Raw genomic sequence first — 14,599 nt, 5'->3', positions numbered from 1 at the left:
CTGTTCCACCTCTGGGGGCCTCAGCAGGGGGCTGAGTGTAGCGGCCCCGAGGCCGGGTCGGGGAACCAAGCCCAGCAGTCGCGCCGCCGGGTCTGGACTACCCTCCCCAGGGGCCGTTGCGGCGGGACGACACGCCCACTTCCGGCGGGGGTCTAAGAGAAAGGCGGACCCGGCGGGGCGATCGCGCGCGTTCTGGCGGCGCGTGAACGGCTGGCGTGAGGGAACGAATGACGGCTAGAACCCGGGCTCCGGACAGCCTCCCCGGGGAGGCCGGCCCCGTGCGCTCCAGCTGCCGCCGCCGCCGCGAGGCCGGCGCGGGCCCGGTTGGGGCGGTGAGGCTGGAGGGGTGGACCGGAGCGAATGTCGGAGGTAAGGGTGACAGGTGGCTGGGGCGCGGCCGCGACAGTGTTGGCGGAGGGCGGCCCCGGCCGCGGGGGCTGGCGGTCCCAGAGTCCAGAGTTGAGGATGGGGTCCCTCGGGCCGGGGTGTGAGACAGGGGTCCCCTGACCCACAGGCTCCTTCCCGGGCTGGTGGACCCAGGAGTCCAGAGTCGGGGGTAGTGTCCCTAGAGCCTGGGTATAAGACGGGGGTCCCCTGACCTGACACGCTCCTTCCTGGGCTGGCAGTCCCAGGAGTCCGGAGTCTGGGGTGGGGTCCCTCAGGCCGGGGTGTGAGATGGGTCCCCTGATCCGACAGGCTCCTTCCCGGACTGGCGGACCCAGGAGGCCAGCGAGTCGGGGGCCGGGAGTGTGAGGCTGACCTGCCCAGAGTCACCTGACCTGGTGCAAGGTCCTGCCCCGCAGGTCACTGTGGGATGGGGTTCGCAGGGGTGGGCTCCTCTGGAAGTGGAGAGGGACCCCGCCTTTCCAGGGTGTGGTCACAGAACCCATCCCATTCCTGCTTCACTCTTCTCTGTCGCGCCCTCTCCCCGCCACCAGAGAAAGGAGGCGGGGGAGGGTGGGGGAGGGGGAAGAGTGGGAGGAAGCACAGCTCACAGCCAGACTGTTCTTTCCTGTTTTGCTGCAGCAATAATTATAGCCACTGTTTTCTGGGTTCTGGGACCCTTTGGGGACAGTCACACCAAATGTCACTTCAGCAAGCGGAAACTCTGGTCCCTCCTTTTTCACAGATGAGGACACTGAAGCAGACAGAGGCCGGGTAATAGCTAGTGTGTGGAAGAGCGGGGATTCGGGTCCAGGACTGGAGGGCTCCGCAGTCCCTCCGGTACTGACTCTCATGTAATCCTCTCTACAACGGCTTGAGGTCAGTATCCTTAACTACTGGGGACAGGTGAAGAAGTGACTCTCAGACGGTTAAATAATCTCAAGGGTTGAGATCCCCAAAACCCCCACTGAGCAAGTTTTTGTTTCTCAAACTTTTGACCCAGTTTCTCCTACGTGGCATGGAGAGGAGAGTGTGTACCTCATAGGACTGTTATCAGGGTTCACTGAGCTCATGCCTGTGAAACACTTATCCTGCCACATAGTAAGTGGTCAATAAGTGTTCATTCTTATTGTCATTTTTGAAAAAATGTTTATTTTTTGAGAGAGAGAGAGAGAGAGAGAGCGAGCCGTGGAGGGGCAGAGAGAGAGGTGAGAGAAATCCCAAGAAGGCTCTGCACGTTCAGCACAGAGCCCAAAGCTGAGGCTCGTGAGAACTCACGAACCACGAGATCGTGACCTGAGCCGAGACCGAGTCGAAACCAAGAGTCAGTGCTTAACCGACTGAGCCACCCAGGCGCCCCCTGTCGTCATTTTAATAAAGGCTCGAGGAAACCAGAGTTTTGAGGAAAGAAACCAGAGTTAAGTCAGGGACTTTTATCCTCTTTCTGATTGAAGAAACTTGGCTCACAAGAGACATGGTTTGTCACAGAGCAAAATGGGTCTCTTGATGGGTTTATTTGGTCCAGTTATCTGGAAGCCATGTGGACCCTTTGTTGTAACAGAGGTGATAGTTCTCTCTGGGGAAGATGACTGTTTCTAGATCCCGTAGAGTCTGGACCGACCCTGGCTAGTCAGTTGCACAGTTGTCTGCTTGAGCAAATAGTCTGTGAGGGTTCACTCAGGCAGCACCCCTGGTATGTCTCTGTTGTTAATGATGGGTGGCTTTGAGACGGAAGGAGGTTGCACTCAGCCTGAACACCCAGAGCAGAGTAGGTCTCCCACTAAGCTCCTGGTGGCGAGGGGATGTGGGGGTGGCAGTGGGGGAACAGAGGGAGCTGAAGGGAGGAGAGAGTTCTGGGCTGTGATTATTACAGCCGCTCAGCCTCTCACTGCTCCTTTCTCTGCCAGCTCTGCCCTCTCAGGGTAAAGCACTTCTCACGAGGAGCCAGGAAGAGGAAGAGGTGATGGGAGTTGAACTTCTTAAAGCCATGCCCCTGGTGAGTTAGTCTTCCCTCTTTCCTTTTTTTTTTTTTTTCAGCGTTTATTTATTTTTGGGACAGAGAGAGACAGAGCATGAACGGGGGAGGGGCAGAGAGAGAGGGAGACACAGAATCGGAAACAGGCTCCAGGCTCTGAGCCATCAGCCCAGAGCCTGACGTGGGGCTCGGACTCACGGACCGCGAGATCGTGACCTGGCTGAAGTCGGCCGCTTAACCGACTCCGCCACCCAGGCGCCCCCCCTCTTTCCTTCTTAAAATACTGTCTTGCTTTCTAGGACTTGAGAGTGTTTGTCTCCTTCTGAAAATTGTCTGCCTAAGAGTTGCACCCTGAGGCCTGGCTCCCATTTCTTCCCTCTCTGATGAGTGATGGGGCCACAGAGATAGACTCAGCCCAGCGCCCTGGCCCAGCTTCCTCTTCTTCCTACAGCTGTTTAGTCTTCATTCGAGAAATGACCACTCTGAGCCCTTCTTTCCCTGTGCTCAGTTTTCCTGTATGCATCTGACAACACAGAAATACAGTCCTTAGAGGCAATTTGAGAGCCATGATCTGCCTAGTCCCTAAGTACCAGTCCTGGCTTACAATCTGTTGGAGAAGTGAAAAGGCAACCAACATTTATTTGTGCAGTGTGGTCAGTGCTGTAGGTGTGGAGTGGACTTGCTGTGGAGTAGTGGGCAAGTCCACATGAATACCTTTGGGTGAATTAGAAAAAGGTGTCCTTTCCTCTGGCCCGGTGAAGCTCTGGGACAGGCCACAGTCTAGCAGGATGAAATCTACTTTATTTTTAGCTCCTTTTTGCCTCCCTGGTGACAGATCCGGGTACGGAATAAAGCCTACACAGTTGTACTCCCTGTTGGAGCGAGGAGGCAAGGGAGGTGTGACTCCTGAGGTGCATCTTGAAGGAAGGGGAGATAAGCAGGCACACGTGATTTGGGTCGGAGGGTGTGGAGTTGTCCCCTCCCCACGTGACTTGGAGCCATGAACATCTTAAAATGCCAGGGAATGTTCTACTTCCTTTTTTCTTTCTGAGATGAACATCCTCATCTGTTTAATCAGCCCCTTGTTCCATAGCTGAGTTGTTGCCATGTTTTACTATTTAATAGAGATTATCGATCAGATTATTGATCATCTTTTGCCCTCATCACTGATTATTTTCTTGGACTAAATTCCACATTTTTCATTTCTTATGGATTAGAGTTTCTCAAACTTCGGAATATTTTTAATTTTAATATTTTTATGATCAATAATAGTATTAAGAACTATAATTCATATTTTGATTAAAGTGGACTGCCATTAAATGAGGATGATGAACAAATTATTGTAAGAAATTATAAAATTTGGTTAGTGAACTTTATTATTATTTTTTTAATGTTTATTTATTTTTGAGAGAGAAAGAGACAAGAGTGTGAACAGGAGAGGGACAAAGAGAGAAGGAGACACAGAATCTGAAGTAGGCTCCATCCAGCCTCTGAGCTGTCTGCACAGAGCCTGATGCGGGGTTCAAACTTGGGAATGGCAAGACCATGACCTAGGAACCCCAAAATTTGATTAATAAACCTTAAAATGGCTTTTTAAAAAAAATTATTGGGGCGCCTGGGTGGCTCAGTCGGTTAAGCGGCTGACTTCGCTCAGGCCATGATCTCACAGTCTGTGAGTTTGAGCCCTGCGTCGGGCTCTGTGCTGACAGCTCAGAGCCTGGAGTCTGTTTCGGATTCTGTGTCTCCCCCTTTCTCTGACCCTCCCCCGTTCATGCTCTGTCTCTCTCTGTCTCCAAAATAAATAAACGTTAAAAAAATTAAAAAAAATTATTATTTAGGGGCGCCTGGGTGGCTCAGTTGGCTGAGTGTCCCACTTCGGCTGAGGTCCTGATCTCATAGTTCATGAGTTATTTTTGAGAGCGAGCAAGAGTGTGCAAAGTCTGGGGAGGGGCAGAGAGAGGAGACAGAGAAAGCCAAGCAGGCTCCATGCTGTCAGCACAGAGCCCAACTCAGGGCTCAAACTCACAGACCTGACCTGAACCAAAATCAAGAGTCAGACACTTAACCAACTCAGCCACCCAGGGACCCTGATTAATAAACTTTAAAAACTAATCAAATAAAAAATAACAGCATAGTAAAATTGTCTTTATTTTATATCAGTGAGCAGCTTATAGCAAAGCAAAACACCTTTTCTAATCAGATTCAACACTACAAAACATGTACTACCAATGGAACTCATTTGTTATGCAGTTAAGCATTTTATATATTTTTTTAATGTTTATTTATTTATTTTGAGAGCGAGAGCGTGCAGGGAACAGAGAGAGAATCCCAACCGGGCTCCATGCTGTCAGCACAGAGCCCAACGTGGGGCTCGATCCCACCAACCGTGAGATCATGACCTGAGCTGAGATCAAGAGTCTGATGCTTAACTGACTGAGCCACCCAGGTGCCCCAGCACTTAAACATTTTAGATGAAATCAATATTGTTACTTGTCAGAGGAAAATTTTTTGAGAGTGGCAGAGTATGGCAAAAAGTAATGTGACTGTGGGACCAGACTGCCTAGCTACAAATTGTAGCTCCACTGTGTACTAGATAGAGCACGTTAATTTTGGTTTCCTTGACCACAAAATGGGAATAATACTAGTACCTAATTTATAGTCCTGCTGTAAGTGTTAGTGAGTTAATATACTTTAAGTGTTTAGGAAAGTAAGTGGCACGTAATAAGCACTGTATAAGCATCAGCTTTATATGCCGCTATTTGCCTGGACAGCTGCTGTCTGCCTGTATGCCCGTGTAATTCTTCATATAATGTATAGTGTGTGTGTGCGCGCGCGCACGTGTATACACTCTAACAGACCTGGGAAAAACCTACAACATGGCATTTGATGCACAAGAAGCACTGAACATCAGGAGGTTTTTATTTCCAACGGAATATTGATTTTAAAACTAACAGTAATTTACGCTGAAATTGGGAGAGCCCTTATTCCGGGAAAGATGGACTGAGCACATGTCACCCTGTCTTTCCGCTGGAAGCTGCTGTAGGACCAGGACAGCAGGCACGGAGCAGCCATCTGAGGTCTGTAAGCGGTAAAGAACAGCAGGCTGATGGAGAAAGAAACCCAGAATGCAATGTGTTTACCTTTTTTTTTTTTTTACCTCCCAATATCTCCTAGCATGGATTCAACAAGCACAAAACCCACAAGGGGTTTTGGCATGGATAAAAAGAACTGCAGGAGACACCTAGTTCAGGCTCAAGAAGTAGGAAGGGGATCTAATATTCAGAAAGGGTGGATGGGACTCTACCTTAAAAAAAAAAAAAATTATGTTTTCTTGTGTCCTGAGACAGTAGCAGTGGGGTCTAAAGGCGTCTAAAACTTTGAAGGAGGAGAAATGTCTGTGATTGAGAAGCTGTGTCCCCCAGAGGGTGGAGTAAACTCTTACTACTTTGTTTTCTTGCTTCTGTTCTCTCCCTGCTTGGCTCCAGGGGTGGGAACAGTCAGGGCAGGGGCACAGTCAAGTGGAATAAATAAGCCCCAGCCATCTGGCCAGAGGACTGCGAAGGGGAACCCTTAGGAGGTAGGAACTACTGGAGAAATCACAGAGAAGAGGAGCTTTGGGAATCAACCGTATAAAGCTGTTTCTGAACTCCCAGGCTCACCCTAGCCTGCTCATGCGAGTATCTGGCCCCAGTCAATGAGAAGTGAACTGAGGGATAGACTGCTGGTCACCAAGCAGGACACATGTAGGACAGAGGCAACTGTCACTTCATAGGCTCTGCAAATGGAACCGGAACAAAATATCAACATTCTCCATATAATTTAAACAAGACGTAAAGTCTCATAACATTCAGAAGGTCCAGGATACTATCTAAAATTACTCAAATGATGAAAAACTAGGAAAATTTCAATTCACAGGGGAAAAGCTAATCACCAGACGCTGGCATTGATGTGACCTGGATGTTGGGATTATCTGATAAAGGTTTTAAAGCAGCTATTATAATCTCCAACAAGTGAACTCTCTTGAAGCAGACAGCCTCAGCAAAGAAATAGAAGATAGCAGCAAGAAATGAAAAATATAATTACCAAAATAAACCCACTGGATGGGCTTAGCGGCACAGTGAGAAAGGCAGTAGGAAGAGTTGGCGACCTTGAAGGTACAGAGAAATTGTCTAATCTGAACAATTGATACAAGATTGAACAGAGCCTCAGGGCCCTGTGGGACAATACCAGAATGTTAAACATTTGTATCATTGAAGCCCCAGAAAAGAGAAAGTGTAGAAAAAATATTTGAAGAAATAATGGCTGAAAAATTCCTAACTTTAGTGAAAGACATAAAGCTGTGGATCCATGAAGCTCAGCAAACTCCAGCGTGATAAACTCAAAGACATCCTGCCTGGCGGCTCTGATATCAGACTGTTAAAAACCACAGACAAGGGAAACAGCCCGGGAAGAATGATGCTTAACATATAGGGTAGCAGCAACTTCAATTCTGGGTTTTCCATCAGAAATCATGCAAATCAGAAGGAAGTAGAGCAACTTTTAAAAAGTACTCAAAGGAAAGAACTGTCAACCCAGCATTATGTGTCCAGCAAAAAAATACCCTTCAAAATTGAATGTGAAATAGTGTCTCATGGAGGAAAACTAAGGAAATTCATTGGCAGATTTCTCAAAGAATTGCAAAAGGAAGTTCTTCTGATAGAAATTATACCAGAAGGGAACTGAGACATCAGGAATGAAGAAAGTGCAACAGAAATGGTAAATATGTATGTGTAAATACAGTAGGCTATTCTTCTGGGTTATTTAAAAGATCTTCAAAGGTTGAAAACAAAACTAATATCTTCGGTTTAATGAACAGAACAGGATTTGAACATAGGTGGTCTGGCTTCAGAGACCATGTTCTTAACTACTATAACATGTTGCAATTAGATAAAATAAAACAAAAGTAAAACCTTTATTGATGTATTAAATGAAATGTTTTCATCTGTTGTTGGCTGCCCCTTCCTTCTCTTCCTTCTTTTCTATCCCTCCTTCATCATTATCATAGGTAACAATTCTTGAGCACTTAGCCAGGTACTGTGACTGTTACTTCATTTAATTCTCACAGTACAGCTGTTAGATAGTACTAAAATTGTTCCTGTTTCTCAGGTGGAGAAACTGAGGCATATGTAGTTAATTAACTTGGCCAAGATCACCTAGTTAGTCAGTGCCAGAGTCTGAATTCTTTGGAATAGTCTGACCTTTTTCTCTGATTTTATTCAAAACTGGTGGGTTTTTCAGAACTCATTTGTAGATGTTGATAACAAGTGAAATCACAGAGTAAGAAATGGAAAATCTCCCACCAACCACAGAATGGATGGCTGGCATCTCTTGCTGGTTGGTTAAGAAATTCAGCCCATGTAACAAAACAGGTTGTGCTCACTTCATATGATCTCTCTCGGTACTTCTCAGCAAATTATCAAAAACCAGCTTTCCAAATGTGTTCTCTTAATGCAAAACATATTTTTATGACAAAAGGAAAAAATCTTGCTAGGGGTTTTTTTCTTTTGTTTTTTTTAGACATACCTGTTAACATCTCAGAGCACTAGGATTTCTTAGAATATATTGTGGAAGTTGAAAACTTGCTCATCAGATCAGCATCCTTCCTTGAAATTCCCTTACAGTCTCAGAACTCTTTAATTTCTTCACGTAGAAAAACGATCTAGCTCCTAACATGATAAAATACAGTTGACCTTTGAACAACATGGGAGTGGAGGGCTCTGATTCCTGCACAGTTGAAAATCCGCATATAATTTTTTACTCCCCCCAAACTAACTACTAATAGTCCACTGTTAACTGGAAGCCTTATTGATGATACAAACAGTTGATTAACACATATATTGTATATGTATTATATTTATATTCTTAGAGTAAAGCGAGTTAGAGAAAAATTGTTAAAAGACATATGGAAGAGAAAATATACTTACAATACTGTACTTGTTTATTGGAAAAAGTCACACGTAAGTTCACACGTAACTAGACTTGCGAAGTTCAAACCTGTGTTGTTCAAGGGTCAGCTGCAGTTTAGTACTTGACGTTCTATCTTACATGCAATCAGTATTTTTTCATATGAGAATGTCTTCTCACCACCGTAAAATTGTAAATGCTCAAAGAGGAGAGAATGTCTCATATTTTTTCACTTTCCTAATATGTACAATATAACTAGGCAGAAAAGTTGTCCAGTAACTAACCATACAACCTGGATGATTTAGACTCCAGTATAATTACTTATGCCCAGTGCAGGGTTTTTTTTTTTCCCTCATAGTGTGAACAGCATAAGTCTTTACCCCTAGAGCCGGTTAAGTAATGGCACGAACACTGAGTAAGATGAGATTTGTGTCATTTCAGGATTCAGTGACTTTCACGGATGTGGCCATAGATTTCTCTCAAGAGGAATGGGAATGGCTGAATCTTGCTCAAAGGACTTTATATAAGAAAGTGATGTTGGAGAACTACAGGAACCTGGTTTCATTGGGTAAGAGTATCTTCTTCCTTCCACCCCCCCCCCCCCATTGGAGTCTTTCCACCTCAGTAGTCTTTCATGCCTTTATCAGCATTTTCCTACAATGTCCCTTTTCTCTCAGTACCTCTTAGAATGTGTCATAGCTCTGCAATATCCACAAAATAGCTAATTTTCCTGTCTTTTCTTATATGCAGGTCTTTGCATTTCTAAACCAGATGTGATCTCCTTATTGGAGCAAGGTGAAGACCCCTGGATGATGAAGGGAGAGAGGACAGGAGGCCTCTGCCCAGGTAAGTGCAGATAACGAGAGTGGGGAAACTATTCTCAAGATCTTTCTTCTCTGATAATTGTTGGAAAACACCCCTCAAAATCCCTCTCAAAGTAAAACTTTTTGTCCTGACACCATATTTTAAATGGATCTTCTCTTCTCCACCACACTTTTATCTGTACTGATTTCCTGCAAATAAAGTACAGTCTGTTTGTGAACTTCGTTATACTCCATGATGTTTACCTAGTTCTCAAGTACCATAGTGTTACAGTCATCCCTGAAGCTCAACATTCCTGAATTCTTTAGACAAATTTGTTTTTAGTTTGAAGTGGCTTAAAAATTTCCTTTCTTTAAAATTTGAGTTTATCAGGTTAACAATTATTATTAGCTATGTTCTTCCCTCCACTTTTAATTATTTTTGTCTCTGGGGTTTTCTGTTCTGTTATGTATTTTTCCTTTGTTGTTTGTGTATGTTCCCCCCCCACACACACACAATACTATCCCACCCCTTGAATTAGAAAGGTTTTTAGTCTTACAAGTTGTTACTTTCATGTCTTTATATTTTTTAAATCTGTATTTTAACGTTTATTTTTTGAAAGAGAGAGAGCGTGCATGCACATGAATGGGGAGGAGCAGAGAGAGAAAGGGAGAGAGAATTCCAAGCAGGCTCCATGCTGTCAGTGCAGAGCCCGACATGGGGCTCAATCCCACGAACTGTGAGATCATGACCTGAGCCAAAATCAAGAGTTGGACACTTAACTGACTGAGCCACCCAGGTGCCCCTTATATCTGTATTTTAAAATTCATCCACTTGAGATTCAAAACCTCATCTTTTAATACTCCTACAAAAGATGAATAAATGAGCTAACTACTATTACCTCTTTTCTCTTCGTCCATCACCTCTCCGCTTCTCTTGCACTCAATGGGATTTTTGGCCCAGTTTATATTTTATTTTTCGCTGCCTTGCTTGAAAGCTATTTTTCTGTCATGAAAGGTAGATAAGAGTTTATAGATTATATATTACAGTGGAATCAGCCTCAAGTGAGATGGTTACATTTCATTCTGTAGCTTGTAGTATAGCCTCTTCCTGCTTTCAGTTTTCATAGTTTCAAGAAGAGGATTGTTGATAGGTCACTTATACTCCTAATGATATACGTTAATAAATAAGAAATAAAGTATCCAATTCAAGATAGTAGAAAAAGAACAAAGTAAGTCTAAGGAGAACTAAAATAAGTTAGGTATAGTGATTTATACTGCTAGAGATAAAAGTAGGAATAAATGAACTAGAAAATAGTAGATTTAATGAAAATAAATCAAATAGGTGCTTCTTTAGAAAACCAATAAAATTGGGACACCTGGGTGGCTCAGTCAGTTAAACATCCAACTCTTGATCTCTGCTTGAGTCTTGATCTCAGGGTTATGGGTTCAAGCCCCACATTGGGCTCTGCACTGGGCGTGGAGCCTACTTTAAAAAAAAAAAAAAACTAGTAAAATGTATAAACTGTCAAGTATAAACAAAGGCAAAAAAAGAAATGATAGTAAGTAACCATTGATGCCTAAGTACTTAAAAGAATCATATGAATCTGTTTCCCTCAACTGTCTTTAAATAATTTGAAAACCTGGATGAAATAGGTAATATTTTAGAGGATATAAATTATTGAAACTGGGGCACTGGGTGACTTGGTTGAACGTCTCTTGATTTCAGCTCAGCTCATGATCCCAGGGTAATGGGATCAAGCCCTGCATCGGGTTCTGTGCTGAGTGTGGAGCCTGCTTAGGATTCTCTCTCTTTCCCTCTCCCCTCTCCCCCTCATTCTCGCTCTCAAATTAAATAAATAGTAAGTAATTAAATAAGCAAATAAATAAATAAATAACAGCAACTGACACCAGAAGAGATAGAAATTTTAAATAGACTGTTTACCATTGAAGAAATGTAGAAAGTTAGCTAAGAACTGCCTCCTCCAAGAATTCACAAATTCTGTAAAACTTGTAAGAAAAAAATACCAACATTGTTTAAAATGTACCATGACAGAGAATAAAAAGAAGAACTTTAAAAAGTTTTGTTTATGAAGACAGCATAACATTTGATGCCCAAATCTTACCAAAATAGCATCAAAAAATGAAAATACAAATCTCAGTTATGAATACTGGTGCAGAATCTGTCATATTGATATAATACACCAGAGCCAAGGAGGGTGTATTCCAGAAATGCAAGGATGGCTGCACTGCCTTGCCTGACTTTATATAAGATTGTCAGAGACCTCTGTGATCTTCAGTAACTGTTTGATTCACATGGTTTCACTTTTGAAGTTTCCATTCTTCTAACATTAAGTAAAGGAGACATTTGCTTTCTCAATATCTTTCAGACTTGGAGTATGTTTGGATGACCAAGGAATTATCTCCAAACCGGGACATTTATGAAAGAAAGTTATCCCAGGCAGTGATACTGGAAAGACTTACAAGCTGTGACCTTACCTGTTCCACATTAGGGGAAAACTTGAAATGTGAAAACCTGTTTAAGAAGGAGCTGGTAAGTCAGAAGACACCTTTTAGTCAAGAGACAGTCACTCGTATTGGTACCCTTATCGAGAAAAGAGACCACTTTAACAAATCGGGGACACTTTTACATCTGAATAGATTATCTTATCTAGAGCAGGTATTTTCCATAGAAGAGAGAATATATAATTTTGACACAGATAAGAAAAGTTTAAAAACACATTCATTTGTCAAAAAACATAAGCAAGTCTTGGGAGAAAAGAAACTTCTGAAATGTAATGACTGTGAGAAAACTTTCAGCAAAATCTCAACCCTTACCCTTCATCAGAGAATTCATACTGGAGAGAAACCCTATGAATGTGTCGAATGTGGGAAAGCCTTCAGCCAGAGTGCCCACCTTGCTCAACACCAGAGAGTTCACACAGGAGAAAAACCCTTTGAATGTACTGAATGTGGGAAAGCCTTCAGTCAGAATGCTCATCTTATTCAGCACCAGAGAGTTCATACTGGAGAAAAGCCTTATCAATGTAAGCAATGTAACAAAGCCTTCAGCCAGCTTGCACATCTCGCTCAACATCAGAGAGTTCATACTGGAGAGAGACCCTATGAATGTATTGAATGTGGGAAGGCTTTTAGTGATTGTTCATCCCTAGCTCATCATCGAAGGATTCACACTGGAAAAAGACCATATGAATGTATTGACTGTGGGAAAGCTTTCAGGCAGAATGCTTCTCTGATACGTCATCGGAGATATTATCATACTGGAGAGAAACCATTTGATTGTATTGATTGTGGGAAGGCTTTCACTGATCACATAGGACTTATTCAGCATAAGAGAATTCATACTGGAGAGAGACCTTACAGATGTAATGTGTGTGGGAAGGCTTTTAGCCATGGCTCATCCCTGACTGTACATCAGAGAATTCATACAGGAGAGAAACCTTATGAGTGTAACATCTGTGAGAAAGCCTTTAGCCATCGTGGCTCACTTACTCTTCATCAAAGAGTTCATACTGGAGAAAAACCCTACGAGTGTAAGGAATGTGGGAAAGCTTTTCGGCAGAGCACACATCTTGCTCATCATCAGAGAATTCATACTGGAGAGAAACCCTATGAATGTAAGGAATGCAGCAAAACTTTCAGCCAGAATGCGCACCTTGCACAACATCAGAAAATACACACTGGAGAGAAACCGTATGAATGTAAGGACTGTGGTAAGGCCTTCAGTCAAATTGCACACCTTGTTCAACACCAGAGAGTTCATACTGGTGAGAAGCCTTACGAATGTACTGAGTGTGGGAAGGCCTTTAGTGATGGCTCCTATCTTGTTCAACATCAGAGACTCCACACTGGCAAGAGACCATATGAATGTCTTGAATGTGGAAAGGCCTTCAGACAGAGGGCATCCCTGATTTGTCACCAGAGGTGTCATACAGGCGAGAAACCTTATGAATGTAATGTTTGTGGGAAAGCCTTTAGCCATCGTAAATCCCTTACACTACATCAAAGAATTCACACAGGAGAGAAACCTTACGAGTGTAAGGACTGTAGCAAAGCCTTCAGCCAGATTGCCCATCTTACACTGCATAAGAGAATTCATACTGGAGAAAGGCCCTATGAATGTAAAGAATGTGGGAAAGCCTTCAGGCAGAGTGTACATCTCACTCATCATCAACGAATTCATACTGGAGAGTCATCCTCGATTATTCCCTCCTCCTCACTCCCATACCACCAAGTCCTCTAGATTCAATCTTCTGAAGGCCTCTAGAGTCCATCCACTTTTTCCCAGTCTATGTCCCATTATCATAGTCTAAGCGGTAACCATCTCATTTTTATGTTTACAACAGTGTTACAAACATTTTCCCTCTAGCTCCCCTCAAGTGCATTTTTAACACTGTAGCCAGCTTAATCTTTTAAAAATAGGAGTCAGTAGTCATGCTATTTTCCCATTTAGAATACCTTCAGCCGCAAATAAAATCCAGTAGGTCAAGACTAAGAAATCTAAGGATTTTAGAGCAGAGGACTCTTCACTCTCCCAGAAGGTAGGGAAATGAACACATTCAGAATTAAAAGATTCTGTGATGGACAAGGTAACATGGTGGCTTACCACTCTCTCTGTGTGAATAAATACAAAGACTTGTAGGATTGCTGATGAGGAACTCTCCGCTTCACCTGGCATGCAGAAGTGAGAATAGGCCAGTCAGAACAAAGGCATTTGGTAGCATGTAGGACTAGGCAGGTATTGAAAACAAAGTAAGCAAGCTAGAAGACTTGATTAGAGTAACAACCATGAAATAAACTGAAAAAGGTAGTTTAACACTTTTTTTTAATTAAAAAAAATTTTTTTTAACGTTTATTTATTTTTGAGACAGAGAGAGACAGAGCATGAATGGAGGAGGGTCAGAGAGAGGGAGACACAGAATCTGAAACAGGCTCCAGGCTCTGAGCTGTCAGCACAGAGCCCAACGCGGGGCTTGAACTCATGGACCGCAAAATCATGATCTGAGCCGAAGTTGGCCGCTTAACTGACTGAGCCACCCAGGTGCCCCTAACACTTTTTTTTTATTAAAAAAATTGTTTTAATGTTTATTTATTTTTGAGAGAGACAGAGCCCAAGCAGGGGAGGGGCAGAGAGAGAAGGAGACACAGAATCTGAAACAGGCTCCAGGCTCTGAGCTGTCAGCACAGAGCCTGACGTGGGGCTTGAACCCACAAACCTTGAGATCATGACCTGAGCTGAAGTTGGACACTTAACTGACTGAGCCACCAGGTGCCCTGGTAGTATAACCCTTTTACCTGTAGAAAAGCACCACAGACAATTCCTGTGATGTTTAAATTGTTCTAAAGCATAAAATAAATATGGTAAAACTGCCCATCTTATTCTGAGACTAAGACTGACATCAAAACAAAAACATATGCTACAATAAGCTTATGAATGTAGATACTAAAACGTAAACTTATTTTAAAAATTTTAAAA

General features: G+C 43.3%; 1 protein-coding gene across 4 annotated transcripts in view; it reads left to right on the top strand.

Moving 5' to 3' along the window:
• The window catches only part of LOC125152479 (zinc finger protein 470), a 46,920-nt gene extending 32,889 nt beyond the window's left edge, over nucleotides 1-14,031 (top strand). The window contains exons 1-7 of one of the 4 annotated variants that reach the window (XM_047834445.1): nucleotides 20-369; nucleotides 1,130-1,263; nucleotides 2,292-2,380; nucleotides 5,845-7,114; nucleotides 8,744-8,870; nucleotides 9,053-9,148; nucleotides 11,493-14,031. In XM_047834445.1, coding sequence (XP_047690401.1) covers nucleotides 7,112-7,114; nucleotides 8,744-8,870; nucleotides 9,053-9,148; nucleotides 11,493-13,366 — 2,100 coding nt within the window. In that variant the 5' untranslated portion in view covers nucleotides 20-369; nucleotides 1,130-1,263; nucleotides 2,292-2,380; nucleotides 5,845-7,111 and the 3' untranslated portion in view covers nucleotides 13,367-14,031. Of the gene's footprint in view, nucleotides 370-1,026; nucleotides 1,264-2,291; nucleotides 2,381-5,844; nucleotides 7,115-8,743; nucleotides 8,871-9,052; nucleotides 9,149-11,492 lie in introns of those variants that run through there. The other 3 variants (XM_047834442.1, XM_047834443.1, XM_047834444.1) reach the window with 3 other exon arrangements.
• Nucleotides 14,032-14,599: the final 568 nt, after the last annotated feature.

The sequence above is a fragment of the Prionailurus viverrinus genome, chromosome E2, assembly GCF_022837055.1.
Source record: "Prionailurus viverrinus isolate Anna chromosome E2, UM_Priviv_1.0, whole genome shotgun sequence".
In the NCBI taxonomy this organism is placed as follows: domain Eukaryota; kingdom Metazoa; phylum Chordata; class Mammalia; order Carnivora; family Felidae; genus Prionailurus; species Prionailurus viverrinus.
Note: the sequence above shows the minus strand (reverse complement) of the source record. Positions and strands in the feature narration are given on the sequence as shown.